General features: G+C 54.8%; 1 protein-coding gene across 3 annotated transcripts; it reads right to left on the bottom strand.

Moving 5' to 3' along the window:
* Positions 1–1,563: 1,563 nt before the first annotated feature.
* On the bottom strand, positions 1,564–11,949 carry DLL3 (delta like canonical Notch ligand 3). Of its 3 annotated transcripts, XM_045378439.2 has the most exons (9): positions 11,854–11,949; positions 11,424–11,705; positions 9,900–9,957; positions 7,305–7,547; positions 6,074–6,291; positions 4,920–5,142; positions 2,735–3,314; positions 2,440–2,524; positions 1,564–1,780 (listed from the first exon to the last, which is right to left on the bottom strand). In XM_045378439.2, exons 1-9 carry the CDS (start codon positions 11,920–11,922, stop codon positions 1,775–1,777), a joined length of 1,764 nt encoding a protein of 587 aa, XP_045234374.2. In that variant the 5' UTR covers positions 11,923–11,949; the 3' UTR covers positions 1,564–1,774. The 3 variants fall into 3 exon arrangements, 2 of the variants coding, with proteins under 2 accessions (XP_045234374.2, XP_005589253.3); XR_012427589.1 differs by lacking the exon at positions 2,735–3,314 and having other exon boundaries at positions 1,716–1,780; XM_005589196.5 differs by lacking the exon at positions 1,564–1,780 and having other exon boundaries at positions 2,255–2,524.
* Positions 11,950–13,424: the final 1,475 nt, after the last annotated feature.

The following is a 13,424-nucleotide window of genomic DNA, read 5'->3' as shown; positions in this document are numbered from 1 at the left end:
GAGCCACTGCTCCCAGCCCACCATAATCCTTATAATTACATGATTACTGTCACTGCTTTTTTTTTTTTTTTTTTTTTTTGGTGACAGAATCTCACTCTGTCACCCAGGCTGGAGTGCAGTGGAGTGATCTCAGCTCACTGCAACCTCCACCTCCCAGGTTCAATTGCTTCTCCTGCTTCAGTCTCCCAAGTAGCTGGGATTACAGGTACCCACCACCATGCCTGTCTAATTTTTGTATTTTTAATAGAGACAGGGTTTCATCATGTGGCCAGGCTGGTCTCAAACTCCTGACTTCAGGTGATCCGCCCGCCTCAGCTTCCCAAAGTGCTGGAATTACAGGCATGAGCCACCACGCCCAGCCTACTCTTTGGTTTTTGCCGTAGATTTGAATTACTGTCTGAGGTTACCTGCTTTCAGACTAAGGAGTTTCCGTATTTCTTGTAAGATGGTCTGTCAGTTTGCCTGCCTGACACAGTACTCATTTCTGGGAACAAACTGATCTGAGGGGAGCAAGGACACCCCCTCACCTATATAATGTATGTGATCTGGGCAGGTTGACGTCACTTCCTACCACACAACAGGCAAATGAGCAAGCCTGGCCAAATCAGAGGAAGCCATACTGCCTGGCGACTGGTTTAGGAAGGCTTACCAACAAGCCAGGGCCAATGAGAGACTGCCCACAGTGAAATCAATCAAGGGGTAAGTAGAGACAACCAGAGACCAGGAGCCCCAGTCCATTGCTGCTGGAAACCACATCTACTCCTAGGATTTTTCCATTTTATGAGCTAATACATGTTTTTGTTTTTTTTTTTTTAGACAGAGTCTTGTTCTGTTTCCAAGGCTAGAGTGCAATGGCACAATCTCGGCTCACTGCAACCTCCGCTTCCCAAGTTCAAGCGATTCTCCGGCCTTAGCCTCCCGAGCAGCTGAGATTACAGGTGCCTGCCACCGCACCCAGCTAATTTTTGTATTTCTCAGTAGAGACAGGGTTTTGCCACGGTGGCTAGGCTGGTCTCGAACTCCTGACCTCAGATGATCCACCCACCTCGGCTTCCCTTTCTAATCCTGTGCGGGGATTACAGGCATGAGCCACCACTCCTGGCCACTAATACATTTTTTTTTAAAGAGACAGAATCTTGCTGTAGTGCCCAGGCTTTAGTGCAGTGGTGTTATCATAGCTCACTGCAGCCTCAAACTCCTGAGCTGAGGCGATCTTCCCGGCCTCAGCTTCACAAGTAGGTAGAACTACAGGTGCGCCACCAGGCCTGGCTAATTTTGTTTTAATTTTTCGTATGGGGTCTTGCTGTGTTGCCCAGCTGCTCTCCAACTCCCAGCCTCAAGCAATCCTTCCGCTTTAGTCACTGATCTCACTCTGTAGTTCAGTGGGATTACAGGCATAAGCCACTGCACCCAGCCATAAATTCTTTTATATTTAAAGCAGTTTGAGTCGTTTGCGACCCCTACAACATAAAGAGTCCTGTCTACTATTCTCCTCAAGAGACAAAATCTCTTCCCTTCAGCCCTAACACTACATACAAAGCATCCAGCCTCGTTAGTCAAAACTGATGACAATAATAGCCTTTATAGGTGTTTCTGGAGAGATGGGTGAGAAAAAATAGGATATAAATAACCATTATTTACAACTTGCAGCAGTAAAGTTCTCCAAGACACCCCTTCGAGATTGAACTCCAAAGCCTCTGGGGCAGAGACTGGGCACCACCAAGCAAATACAAAAATCCATGCTCTGACTCCAGGTGCGGATGGAGGAGACGCGTCAGGCCTAGAAACAAAATGAGTAGGAAGCATTAGAGAGGCTGCCCCTCTGCCTCCCCTGCCTCCCAGCAGAGTAGCATCAGTGGAAAAGCTCTGGCGGAGTCCCCATAGTGACCTCTTCAAGCCCATAGCTTTTTTCTTTTCTTTTTTTTTTTTTTTTTTTGAGACGGAGTCTTGCTCTGTCGCCCAGGCTGGAGTGCAGTGGCCGGATCTCAGGTCACTGCAAGCTCCGCCTCCCGGGTTTACGCCATTCTCCTGCCTCAGCCTCCCGAGTAGCTGGGACTACAGGCGCCCGCCACCTCGCCCGGCTAGTTTTTTGTATTTTTTAGTAGAGACGGGGTTTCACCGTGTTAGCCAGGATGGTCTCGATCTCCTGACCTCGTGATCCGCCTGTCTCGGCCTCCCAAAGTGCTGGGATTACAGGCTTGAGCCACCGCGCCCGGCCGCCCATAGCTTTTTCAAAGAGAAGATGGCAAGTAGCTCAAAACGGCAAGAGGGATGCAAAATAGGAAAAAACTAAATTAGAACTGAAAATGGGCTTAAAACCTTCCAGGGACTCTACCCAATTCATTTCACAGACAGAATCGAGGAAGGGTAGGGAAAAAGCAGGTTCTGCCTCTGCCCAGCGCGCCCAGTGTGTAGCGGGGGGAAAAGGGGCATCGCTACCTCCCGAGCGTAGATGGAAGGAGCAGATATGACATAAATCCCTCGAGAGTCTACATCTTCAGGGCGATTCCAATCTACGGACGAGCTGTGGGAGGAAAGAAAGAAGAAAAATTCAGACCCTTTAAATTCTCAGATCTTGTTTTCCCCTACCCATCACAAACGGGAACCCAAAGCCAGCTACGGGGTAAGAAAGACCGACCAGGGAAATGCATCAGGGAATCGCGCCAACTGCACCACGGAGATGGGTACAAGCAGCCAGCAGCGCGAGGCGTTCGTCTGCGGCGCAGCCCCTCACCTCGGGACATCCCCGGGACCCTCCTGCGTCCTTAGGTTGTTGAGTGCATCCGGGAGTGCATGGACTGACGGCTCCGGGGTCCCAGCCAGCAAGCGAGACCCAGCATCCTGGGCGTGGCCACGGCGGCGCACGTGGACCAGCAAGAGCGCAGCGCCAGCCACGCCCGCGGCCACCAACAGTCCCAGAGCCGGCGGCAAAAGGTAGCGCTGCGGGTCCCCGGGCCTCAGGCCGGGCGGGGCCGCGGGCAAAGCGCTTACGCCGTCGGGGTGCACTGGGAACTCACACCGCGCACCCATGTAGCCGGGCGCGCAGGCGCAGACGAGGCCGGAAAAGTGGGCGTAGCAGCGGCCGCCGTGAGCACAGGGGCGCGCGGCGCACGGGTCCGCGCGCTCGCGGCAGTCGCGGCCGCCAAAGCCCAGCGCGCAGGAGCAGCGGTGCGCGCCGCCGCCCTCCACACACGTGCCGCCGTTAGCGCAGGCGCGGCCCGCGCAGTCGTCGAGGTCGTGCTCGCAGCGCGGACCCGCGAAGCCGGCACGGCAGCGGCAGCGCAGGGCGTGGCCCAGGTCCAGGCAGAGTCCGCCTGTGGGGAAGGGAGCATCAGAGGGCACAGACTGGGAGCCGGGGGCGGGGCCCACCTGCCCGCGCTGTTTCCCAGTTCTATCATCGCTGCACGGGGTCCCCTTTTTCTCTCTGTCTTTTAACTCAAGGGCCAGCGTCTTGGAGTGTGCCAGGAAAGCCAGCTCGCTTCTTTTCTACCTGATGAAGTTTTGGAATAATTAATTCAGTGCCACCTCTTTGGCTCTCGGTGCCCTTGTCTCTTTTTCCCTCGACTTCGATCATACTTCAATAGTAGACAGCTCCCAGAACTATGTGTTTGAACCCTCTGACCTTCTTCTGCCTAGAATACCTCCTCTCTTCCCTTCCTCCTTTTCTCCTATTTTCCCCCCTTTTCTCTTTCCTAGCCCACTCCTCAGGTCTCTACTCCGATGTTTCTTCCTCCATCCCAGCCCTGATCACTGCCCTGTGCTCCCAGATCACAGCCCTGGCCACCCACCCTGGGCTCTGTCTGAGGGTGTCTGTCTTCCCCTCTGGGCTGGTACCTCCAGGAGGGCGCGGCCCAAACATGTCCTGGTCCCTGCTGTGTCCCTAGTACCACGCACCCCAGAGTGAACACTCAGTGTTTGGGACAGAATTATCGTATTCACTCGCAAGAAGAAAACAGCTAGCCCTTTAGATTCATGAATTTTTTTTTTTTTTTTTTTTTTTTTTTTTTTTTTTGAAACGGAGTCTCGTTCTGTCCTCCAGGCTGGAGTGCAGTGGCGCGATCTCGACTCACTGCAATCTGCCTCCCTAGTTCAAGCAATTCTCTGTTTCAGCCTACATTCATGATCTTATTAATCTTTTTTTTTTTTTTTCTTTTTTTTGAGACAGAATCTCAACTCTGTCGCCCAGGCGGGAGTGCAGTGGCACAATCTTGGCTGACTGCAACCTCCACCTCCCGGGTTCAAGTGGTTCTTCTGCCTTAGCCTTCCGAGTTGCTGGAATTACAAGCACCTGCCATCACGCCTGGCGAATTTTTTGTATTTTTAGTAGAGACGCGGTTTCACCATGTGGCCCAGGCTGGTCTCCAGCTCCTGAACCCAGGTGATCCGCCCACCTGGGCCTCCCAAAGTGCTGTAATTATAGGCGTGAGTCACTGTGCCCAGCCTCATTTAATCTTTTAGCACCGATATCAGCTCTCTTCTCTGTTCAGAACCTTCCTGTGGCTCCATCTCACTCAGGGGAGAAGTGAAAGTTCCCCTTCTTGTGACCCAGGGGGTCCCACAAGATGTGCCTCAGTCACCTCCCTGATCTCGTCTCATCAGTGTAACCACACTGGCTTCCCTGCTTATCCTCAGCACACCAGGCACTATCAGGAGGGGCAGGGACTTTGTTTCATTCCCTGCTGTATCCTTAGTGCCTAGAATAGGGCCTGGCACACAGTAAATTCTCAGTAAATATTAATAGTTATGAGATAGTGAATGTCTCCTTGTCCATTTTACAGAACAAACAGGCTTGCTGGTGGAAGGTCAGGTACCCCGGCCCTAGGGTTAGAAGAGTCAAAGCCAGGATCCCAACCCAGGACTGTCTGAGCCATGCAGGGCCCCCACCCCCATCCCTTGCCATTAGGGCCTCTAGGCCTCACCATTGCGGCATGGCTGCAGGCTGCACCGGTCCACCCTCTTCTCACAGTTGGAACCTTGGAAACCGGGTGGGCAGTGGCAGATGTAGGCAGAGTCAGGGTCTGCACCCCCGACACACAAGCCGCCATTGAAGCAGGGTCCATCCGCGCATGTCACCCCGCTCACCTCACACCGGAGCCCGTAGAACCCACGCGGGCAGGTGCATTCAAAGGACCCGGGTGTCTCCTGGGCAGGGACAAGAGGACTTGAGAATGGAGTTTCCTTGGAGAAAAATCCCATCCCTCTCCTCATTCCTAACCACTGGGGACTGCTCCTTGTCCAGTCCCAAGTCCCACTGTGCAGGGGCCACCCTCCCGACATCCCCTCGATCCACTCCACATTTTTGGGTCCACCCATGTGACCCCACAGGTAGGAGGCTCTGGGGACCCAGAGTGACCCCATTCCCACCACTACACCTTTGCCTACCAAATGCTGCCTGCCTGGTCTGCCCTCCTCGCTCCTGTCTACATTGACGAGTCCTACTGGGAGGTCCTAGATCTCAGCCCACCTCCTCCAGGAAGCGTTCTCTGGATCTTTCCTTCCCAGAGCCTCCCCCTAAGTATTTGAACCCTGAGTGTGGCAGTATCCAGGTGGCCCACACTGGACCCTACTCTACCCCAGCACTCCATGCCAGGCTCACTCACTGCCACCTCTGCACCCTTGCTGCGTGCAGGCCACTCACCTGGCCACCCTCTCTAATCATGTCCCAGAAGCCCCAGCTCCGGGCCATCTCCAGGAAGCCTTCTCTGATGTCTTCACCCCCCTGTGCCCACAGATCCCAAATCTCCAACCGATTTGGCCCCACCACCCACTACCTTGGACCCTGAACCATTCTCACTCCCACAGTGGTAGCAGCTGTGGCCCCACACGGCTCCTCATGATTTCCACTCCCACATCTTTCAGGGCCACCCACTGAGTATGCTCTCCCCAATCCCATCCCCATCACCTAATCCTACTTCAAGGCCCCAGATGCAGACTGGATGCCTCCAGGAAGACCTCCCTGATAGTTATTCCCAGACCTCCTCCCCAAGCTGGTGTCTCCTGGAGCCCCAGGGAGGGGGCCGTGGCTCCCAGGGTAAAGTACTAAGCAGGACAAGGTGGGAAGGGTGACACTGACACTACAGCTGCCCCCATTGGCACACGGGTTCCCGTCACAGGGCCCAGGTCCAGGGACAAGACATCCTGTGGTAGCAGAGGACGGGCCCCTGAGGCCGAGGCAGCTGCTGGTGGAGACAGGGACCATGCAGAGGGGTCCAGTCCAGCCCTCCAGGCATCGGCATTCACCGGGCTGCTCACAGAAACCATGCTCGAGGCTGCAGCCGGCTCGGCACACCGCTATGGGGGACAGAGAGGCAGAGAGAAAGGGAACACCAAGGTCGGGGAGGGCCAGGGACAAGATGGAACTCAGGGAGGTTTCTGAGCACATTCCCTGCACCACCTTGCTTCATCCTTGTGACAGATAATCATCGGGACTAGATGGTACTGTGACCCCTCCCCCCCAGTTTACAGATAGGGAAACTGTGGCTCACAGAGACAAACTGACCAGCCCACCCAGGAAATGGAGGAGTGAGGATGTGAACCCAGGCCATCGGGCTGGAGTCTGTGCTCTTGGAAGGAGGATGGGACGGGGGCACCCACGTCAGATCGTGAGGATAGGAGACAGGAAGGGGATTTGGGATTGGTGGGGGGACCCCTGGCCTTTCAGGGAAGATAGGAGTGTCTTGAATTAGGGTGGCTCTGGGAAGATCTGGATTAGCCTGGGAGTCCTAGGGGCCTTAGTGGGGCTCTGAAATTTGAGGAGGGGTCTGAAGAATTCCAAGCTTTAAAAAGCCATGGGTTCTGGCCTGCAACCCTAGGGAGGGAGGATGGAGTCCCTTGGCCAGAGTAGACTGGGAGGAGATTCCAAAGATTGCGGGTGGGAGTCGGGAGGGCCGCAGAATGAGAAGAGCTCTGGAGTCCTAGCATTGGGACAGGGTGTGAATGTGGGTTAGGGAAGGAACTGGAGGGCGCCAGCATAGGAAATGGACGTGGACTTCCTATTTGGGGCAACAAGAGGGCTGGGAGAGGGAAGAGGGCTTGAGGAGTAAGGCAGGGCTGGAGAGAGGTCCAGGGTCCTCGGTTTCCCCGAAGGTGGCAGCTGGATGGTGGGCAGGGTTTGGGGTACATCCGCAGCAGTCACCGCATTCCCCAGCTCCCTGAAGAGGGGTGCCTGGGGTACATGGTGGGGGACTCTAGAGTACCCTAAAGAGGATGAGTGGGTTGTGAGAGGGGACTGGGGGCCGCGAGTGACGCTCAGGAGGGGCCGGGGTCCCTGGCTGGTACGGGGTGGGGTTGAACGCAGGACTCACGCGGCGCCTCACACTCGTCCTCGAGCGGTGCGCAGGGGCGCAGTCCCGGGCCGCACCGCGAGGGGGCGCTGCGCGGACGGCAGAGGCGCGTGCACGCGGTCCCGACGGCAGGCAGTTCGCAGCGCGCGCGGTAGGAGAAGCGCAGCTCCCAGGCGCCTGCGCGCTGAATGTCCCGGGCCCACGGGCCTCCGGCTGCTAAGCGCCGCCGTCTGGTCACGCGCGCCAGCAGGCTCCAGGCGGGCCCTGCGGGGACAGGCAAAGGAGGGGTGCTGGGGTGGGCCCGGCCGAACATGGATGCATACGGAGCGCCCCGGCCGCTTTCTCCCCGCCCCTCCCAGCGAGGCCAAAACACCCTCATGGAGCCCTGGGGTCCTTGGACTTCGCGAGTAGAATGGCAGTCACTTTCCTTACTTTAGCAAGGCTGCGAACTCCCCAGTGCACCCTGGGACCTGCAATGTCGTGGTCTCTTCTAGTACCCTAGATAACAGTTCTCTCGGCCGGGCGCGGTGGCTCAAGCCTGTAATCACAGCACTTTGGGAGGCCGAGACGGGCGGATCACAAGGTCAGGAGATCGAGACCATCCTGGCTAACCCAGTGAAACCCCGTCTCTACTAAAAAATACAAAAAACTAGCCGGGCGAGGTGGCGGGCGCCTGTAGTCTCAGCTACTCAGGAGGCTGAGGCAGGAGAATGGCGTGAACCCGGGAGGCGGAGCTTGCAGTGAGCTGAGATCCGGCCACTGCACTCCAGCCTGGGTGACAGAGCGAGACCCCGTCTCAAAAAAAAAAAAAAAAAAAAATAGCCAGGCGTGGTGGCGCACGCCTGTAATCCCAGCTACTCTGGAGGCTAAGGCAGGAGAATCACATGCACCCAGGAGTGGAGGTTACAGTGAACCGAGATAGCGTCATCGCACTCCAACCTGAGTGACAGAGCAAGACTCCCTCTCAAAAAAAATAAAATAAAAAATAAACAGTTATAGAAACCGTAATACTCCCGTATTTTGACCCAGATCTTTGTAAATTGAAGTAATAATGAGACCTCTAACACCCTGTGACATTTGGTACCTCGATATGGCCAAAGAACAATAACATGTCTGAAGTGAGGTCATAACACCCCTAAATTGTGCCTCCAGATCTTCCTATATCAAAAGAGTGGCAGAAACCCCAATTACTAGACCGTAAATTACCACATTACCTGAGACCTTGGGATACTGGGAGAGTGACACTTTCTTGAAGGCAAAGGTGTCACCCCCCCAAAATTGTGATACAGCTTTCTACATCAGAACAGTGAAGAAGTGGCTCACTCCTATAATCCCAACGTTTTGGGAGGCCAAAGTCAATGGATCGCTTGAGCCTAGGAGTTTGAGACCAGCCTGGGCAACATAGCGAGATCCCATCTCCATAAAAAATAAAATAAGAACAAGAAAAAAAATGGTGACAAACCCCCCCGCTGTGGGCCTCACATAGCAACAGAGTCTCCCAAGTTGAAGATAAGAATGTCCTGTAACGGCCGGGCGCAGCGGCTCAAGCCTGTAATCCCAGCACTTTGGGAGGCCGAGACAGGCGGATCACAAGGTCAGGAGATCGAGACCATCCTGGCCAACACAGTGAAACCCCGTCTCTACTAAAAAAATACAAAAAACTAGCCGGGCAAGGTGGTAGGTGCCTGTAGTCCCAGCTACTGGGGAGGCTGAGGCAGGAGAATGGCGTGAACCTGGGAGGCGGAGCTTGCAGTGAGCTGAGATCCAGCCACTGCACTCCAGCCTGGGCGACAGAGCAAAACTCCGTCTCAAAAAAAAAAAAAAAAAAAAAAAAAAAAAAAAAAAAAAAAAATGCCCTGTATCCCTCCCAGGAACCTCTGCTCAATATTCTCTTTGGTGAAGCTCCGACATCCCACAGGGCTCCCTGGGACCTCCACATGGAGAAGGTGACAGAGCTTCACGTAGGGGCTGAGCGTGGTGGCTCACGCCTATAATCTCAACACTTTGGGAGGCCGAGGTGGGCGAATCACGAGGTCAGGAGTTCAAGACCAGCCTGGCCAACATGGTGAAATCCTGTTTCTACTAAAAATACAAAAAAAAGTAGCTGGACGTGGTTGTGGGCGCCTGTAATCCCAGCTACTTGGGAGGGTGAGGCAGGAGAATTGCTTGAACCCGGAAGGCAGAGGTTGCAGTGAGTGAGATCATGCCATTGCACTCCAGCCTGGGCAACAGAGCGAAACTCTGTCTTGAAAAAAAAAACAAAAACAAAAACAAAAAAAACTTCACATAGAAGAACCAGAAGTAACTCATATTGCACCCTGAGCTCTCAATATCAGACGGTGATAAAGTAGGGCTGTGAAATGCTATGCCCTGCTCTGGAGGTGTTAATAGTAAGAGAGCTTCCCCTGTTTCATCTGCTACCAGGACCACAGACTGCTACATCCAGTACCAGGGACATTTCTGTGCCTGAGATGCCAAGAGGCCTGGAGCTGTCAACACCTGGTACCACATCCCAGGAGCTGTGATGACATCATAAGACCTATAGACAATACCACCAACCCGATGTCTCAGGTGGGCCCCAGCTTCCCCACCAGTCCCAAGACTGAAGACACTCACCTCCAATCTGGTCTCCTAACTCCTCTCTCCAGGTTTCAATGATGAGAGAGAAGGTGCCCTGGTTGGGTGAAGGAAGGGGGAGATGAAAGATGAAAGACAGTGGTTAGGGTAAGTACTCAATGAAGGCCAGAGTTCAGGAATAGAGGGTGATGGCCATTGCTGGGGACTGAGCAAGCAAGGGACAATTCCCAGAGGGACCAGCCCAGCCCAGGGAAGGAATGACATCTGTGGCTTTTTTGGGGGGGTCCGGGGGGGAGACAGGGTCTCACTCTGTCAACCAGGCTGGAGTGCAGTGGCACAATCTTGGCTCACTGCAACAACCTCCAAGGCTCAAGCAATCCTCCCACCTCAGCCTCCCCAGTAGCTGGGACTACACGCGCATGTCACCATGCCCCGCTATTTGTTTTGTTTTGTTTTGTTTTAGAGATAAGGTCTCACTATGTTACTGAGACTGGTCTCAAACTGCTAGGCTCAAGCGATCCTCCTGCCTAAGCCTCCCAAAGTGCTGGAATTACAGGGTGAGCCTACTGGACATGGCTTGCTTTATTGAGCACTTACTACGTGGTAAGCACTTTATTCAAGAGATGTGGTTCAATCACTCAAAAGGGACCCTTGTGAGATACCAGGATGATCCCTTTTTTTTTTTTTTTTTTTGAGACGGAGTCTCGCTGTGTCGCCCAGGCTGGAGTGCAGTGGCGGGATCTCGGCTCACTGCAAGCTCCGCCTCCCGGGTTCACGCCATTCTCCCGCCTCAGCCTACGAGTAGCTGGGACTACAGGCGCCGGCCACCACGCCCGGCTAGTTTTTTGTATTTTTAGTAGAGACGGGGTTTCACCATGTTAGCCAGGTTGATCTCGATCTCCTGACCTCGTGATCCACCCGTCTCGGCCTTCCAAAGTGCTGGGATTACAGGCTTGAGCCACCGCGCCCGGCCCAATGATCCCATTTTTAAGCATAGGAAACTGAATCTGGAAACCAGGCAGTCACTTGTCCAAAAGGACAAGGGTTTAGAATTGCAATACAGGTCTGTCCATCTTTGTGCCTTTGGGTTGTGGGGATGGGAGATAGGATTTTGGAGGTGAAAGAATAATCAATACAGGACCCAATTGAAATAACTGAGGACAGAAAAAAAAAAAAAAAAGAGAGAGAGAAGATATTAGTGGTTCCCAAGACAAGGTGTGAGAGGTTTGCGGAGAAAGATGAGGACCCCAGTTTTTAGGGATCCCCAAGGAGCAGAGTTAGGGTTCCTTGAGTTTAGGATTTCAGAGGTTGGGTTTGAGATTCTGGGAATTTGGGGGTCCCAGCATCCAGGGTTGGGGAATCAGAACATTTAGAATCCCCGGTGTGTAGAGTTTAGAGGTCTGGGAATGTGGGGTTCCAGATGGTGGAGTTACTGGTCTGGGAATTTGGTCCACCCCCTGGGAGGCAGGATTAGGGTCTTGGAAGTTGGAGGGGAGAGGAGGTGGAGGTTTTGGTGGCGGGTTAGGCCTCCAGCACCGGGAGTCCCCCGGGGACAGCACTTACAGGCCAGGCGTCCCGAAAGGGCACCTGCAAGAGGCCGTTGGGCAGTGGGAGATCAGGCGCGGGCGCTTCGGGCTGCTCGGTGTAGACGGGTCCGCGCGCACTCAGCGCCGCGCCCAGGGCGCACGGGGACTCGGCGGCCTCCTCCGAGAGCCCAGGCTTCAGGCAGACTCTGAAGAAGAGGCGGCAGGGGCCCCGGGCGCTGCAGGGGGACCGCGGGGCCCCCGGGCCTGGACCCGGCCCGAAAGAGTGGATCTGCAGCTCGAAGACGCCAGCGGGCCGTGCCTGGGGCGAAGACGGGCACAGGGTGAGGCGGCCGGGGGGACCCAGGTGTCCCGTCCGCCCCGCGCTCCCTCCCCAAGACCTTCAGGTCGTACTCACCCCTCTCCCCCGCATTCATCCCTTTCCACGCCACCTCCCACCTGGCTCTGACCTGAGGGATGAAAATGAGCGCTAAGATCACAGTCTGGGAGAGGAGCCGAGACATCCTTGGGGAGACCATGGCCTTCTAGGGGGGGTCTCGGGAGTCGCAGCTGCTGGCTTCCGAGTCTTATATCTGAGGGAATGGCCCCGCCCCTTCAGGCAGCTACCCGGCCCCAAGGGACCAAGGGCGGGGGGAGTCACAGGGGAAGGGGAGCGTGCAGGAGCATCAGCGAGATTCCGTCTGTAGTCGTAGGCACGGGCGAGGTCATGAGTGGGTGATCCCGCGACTTTGCGTGTGGCTGGGGTGGGGTTGGGGGGCTAAGTCTGTGTGAGGTTGTACATGATTTTAAGATTCTGGATGTGTGGTATGAACCAGAGCTACTGGAGGGTGTACACGACTTTGTGATTGTGTGTCCACGTGGGACTGTGCAGCTCAGCATAGGCCTGGAGTTGTGTGTGATTGACACATTTATGAGGCTGTAAACAATTCTGACTGCACGCACGCCCGAGTGGGAAACTAGACGTGTACACGACTTCGTGATTGTGTGACGCTTTGAGATTGTGTGGCTGTGTAGATACTTCTCTGTGCGTGTGTGTTTATGGAAGATCCTGTATAGCCGTATAAACCTGTGACTTTGTGCTGTGTGCAGGTGTGGTAGAGGCTGTGCAAGGTGGGAATGGCGGAGGGCGCCTGTATGTGAATGAGACTGGGTTTGAGAAGTCCATGGATGCAGCCACGTGTGAACACGATGAAGATCCGGAGTTCTTTGTGGATTCCTGTGTGCGTTGGTTTGTGTGACTGAGACTGGGTTTGGGAGGTCCACAGGTGTAGCTGTGTGTGGATACGATGAAGATCCAGGGCTCTTTGTGGACCCCTGTGTGCGGGCGTGTGTGCGTTCCCCCTCCCCAAGACAAATCCACCCTCCCAAGCCCCGCGTCGCGGACGCACCAGACGCCAGGGCGAGGAGCTCGGCCTCAGAAGGGGCTCCCAGCTGTATGTAAATGCCGCCATCTGCCGGGCGGCCGAGCCCCTCCCCCTTCGGGCCGCAGCTGGGCTGCCCGTTTGGCCTCCGGAAGGTGTGAGGAGCAAATGGGCAGGAAATTCCGTCTTCACATACAGGGACCCGCTCCCCCACCCCAGAAGAATGAGGCGGGGGCACCCCGGGCCCTTCAGAAACCCTTTAGTATTCCAGGACCTCAGCAGGAAAAGCCAATTAGGAGCAGATGTCCCAGCCCCTCTGGTCATAATTGCTCCCTGCCAGGCATGGGGCAAAACCCTTGAGCTGGGGTAACTTCTTTGTCTTTCCCCCGAAAGTAAAAAATTTTAGTGCTTAGAGGCTAATAATTATAGAGAAAAATACAGATTCAATTTATATGTTTTTTTTCCCAGAGAAGACATAGTAACCAACGAAGCATAGACCAGCAGAGCCAGGCATACAGTAGGCGCTCAGTTAATTTTTTTTTTTTTTTTTTTTTGAGAAGTTTCGCTTGTTGCCCAGGCTGGAGTGCAGTGGTGTGATCTTGGCTCACTGCAACCTCCACCTCCCGGGTTCAAGCGAGTCTGCTGCCTCAGCCTCCAGA

Source organism: Macaca fascicularis, chromosome 19 (assembly GCF_037993035.2).
Source record: "Macaca fascicularis isolate 582-1 chromosome 19, T2T-MFA8v1.1".
NCBI lineage: Eukaryota > Metazoa > Chordata > Mammalia > Primates > Cercopithecidae > Macaca > Macaca fascicularis.
The sequence above is the reverse complement of the archived record's forward strand: the minus strand, read 5'-3'. Positions and strand labels throughout refer to the sequence as shown.

Excerpts from the sequence above, each read along its gene's own strand:
- DLL3 (XM_005589196.5), bottom strand. The coding sequence starts at position 11,922 with ATGGTCTCCCCAAGGATGTCTCGGCTCCTCTCCCAGACTGTGATCTTA. Across the intron at positions 9,958-11,423 it reads CCTTTCGGGACGCCTGGCCT|GGCACCTTCTCTCTCATCAT; the intron begins GTAAGTGCTGTC and ends TCACCCAACCAG. Across the intron at positions 6,292-7,304 it reads GGACGAGTGTGAGGCGCCGC|CGGTGTGCCGAGCCGGCTGC; the intron begins GTGAGTCCTGCG and ends TGTCCCCCATAG.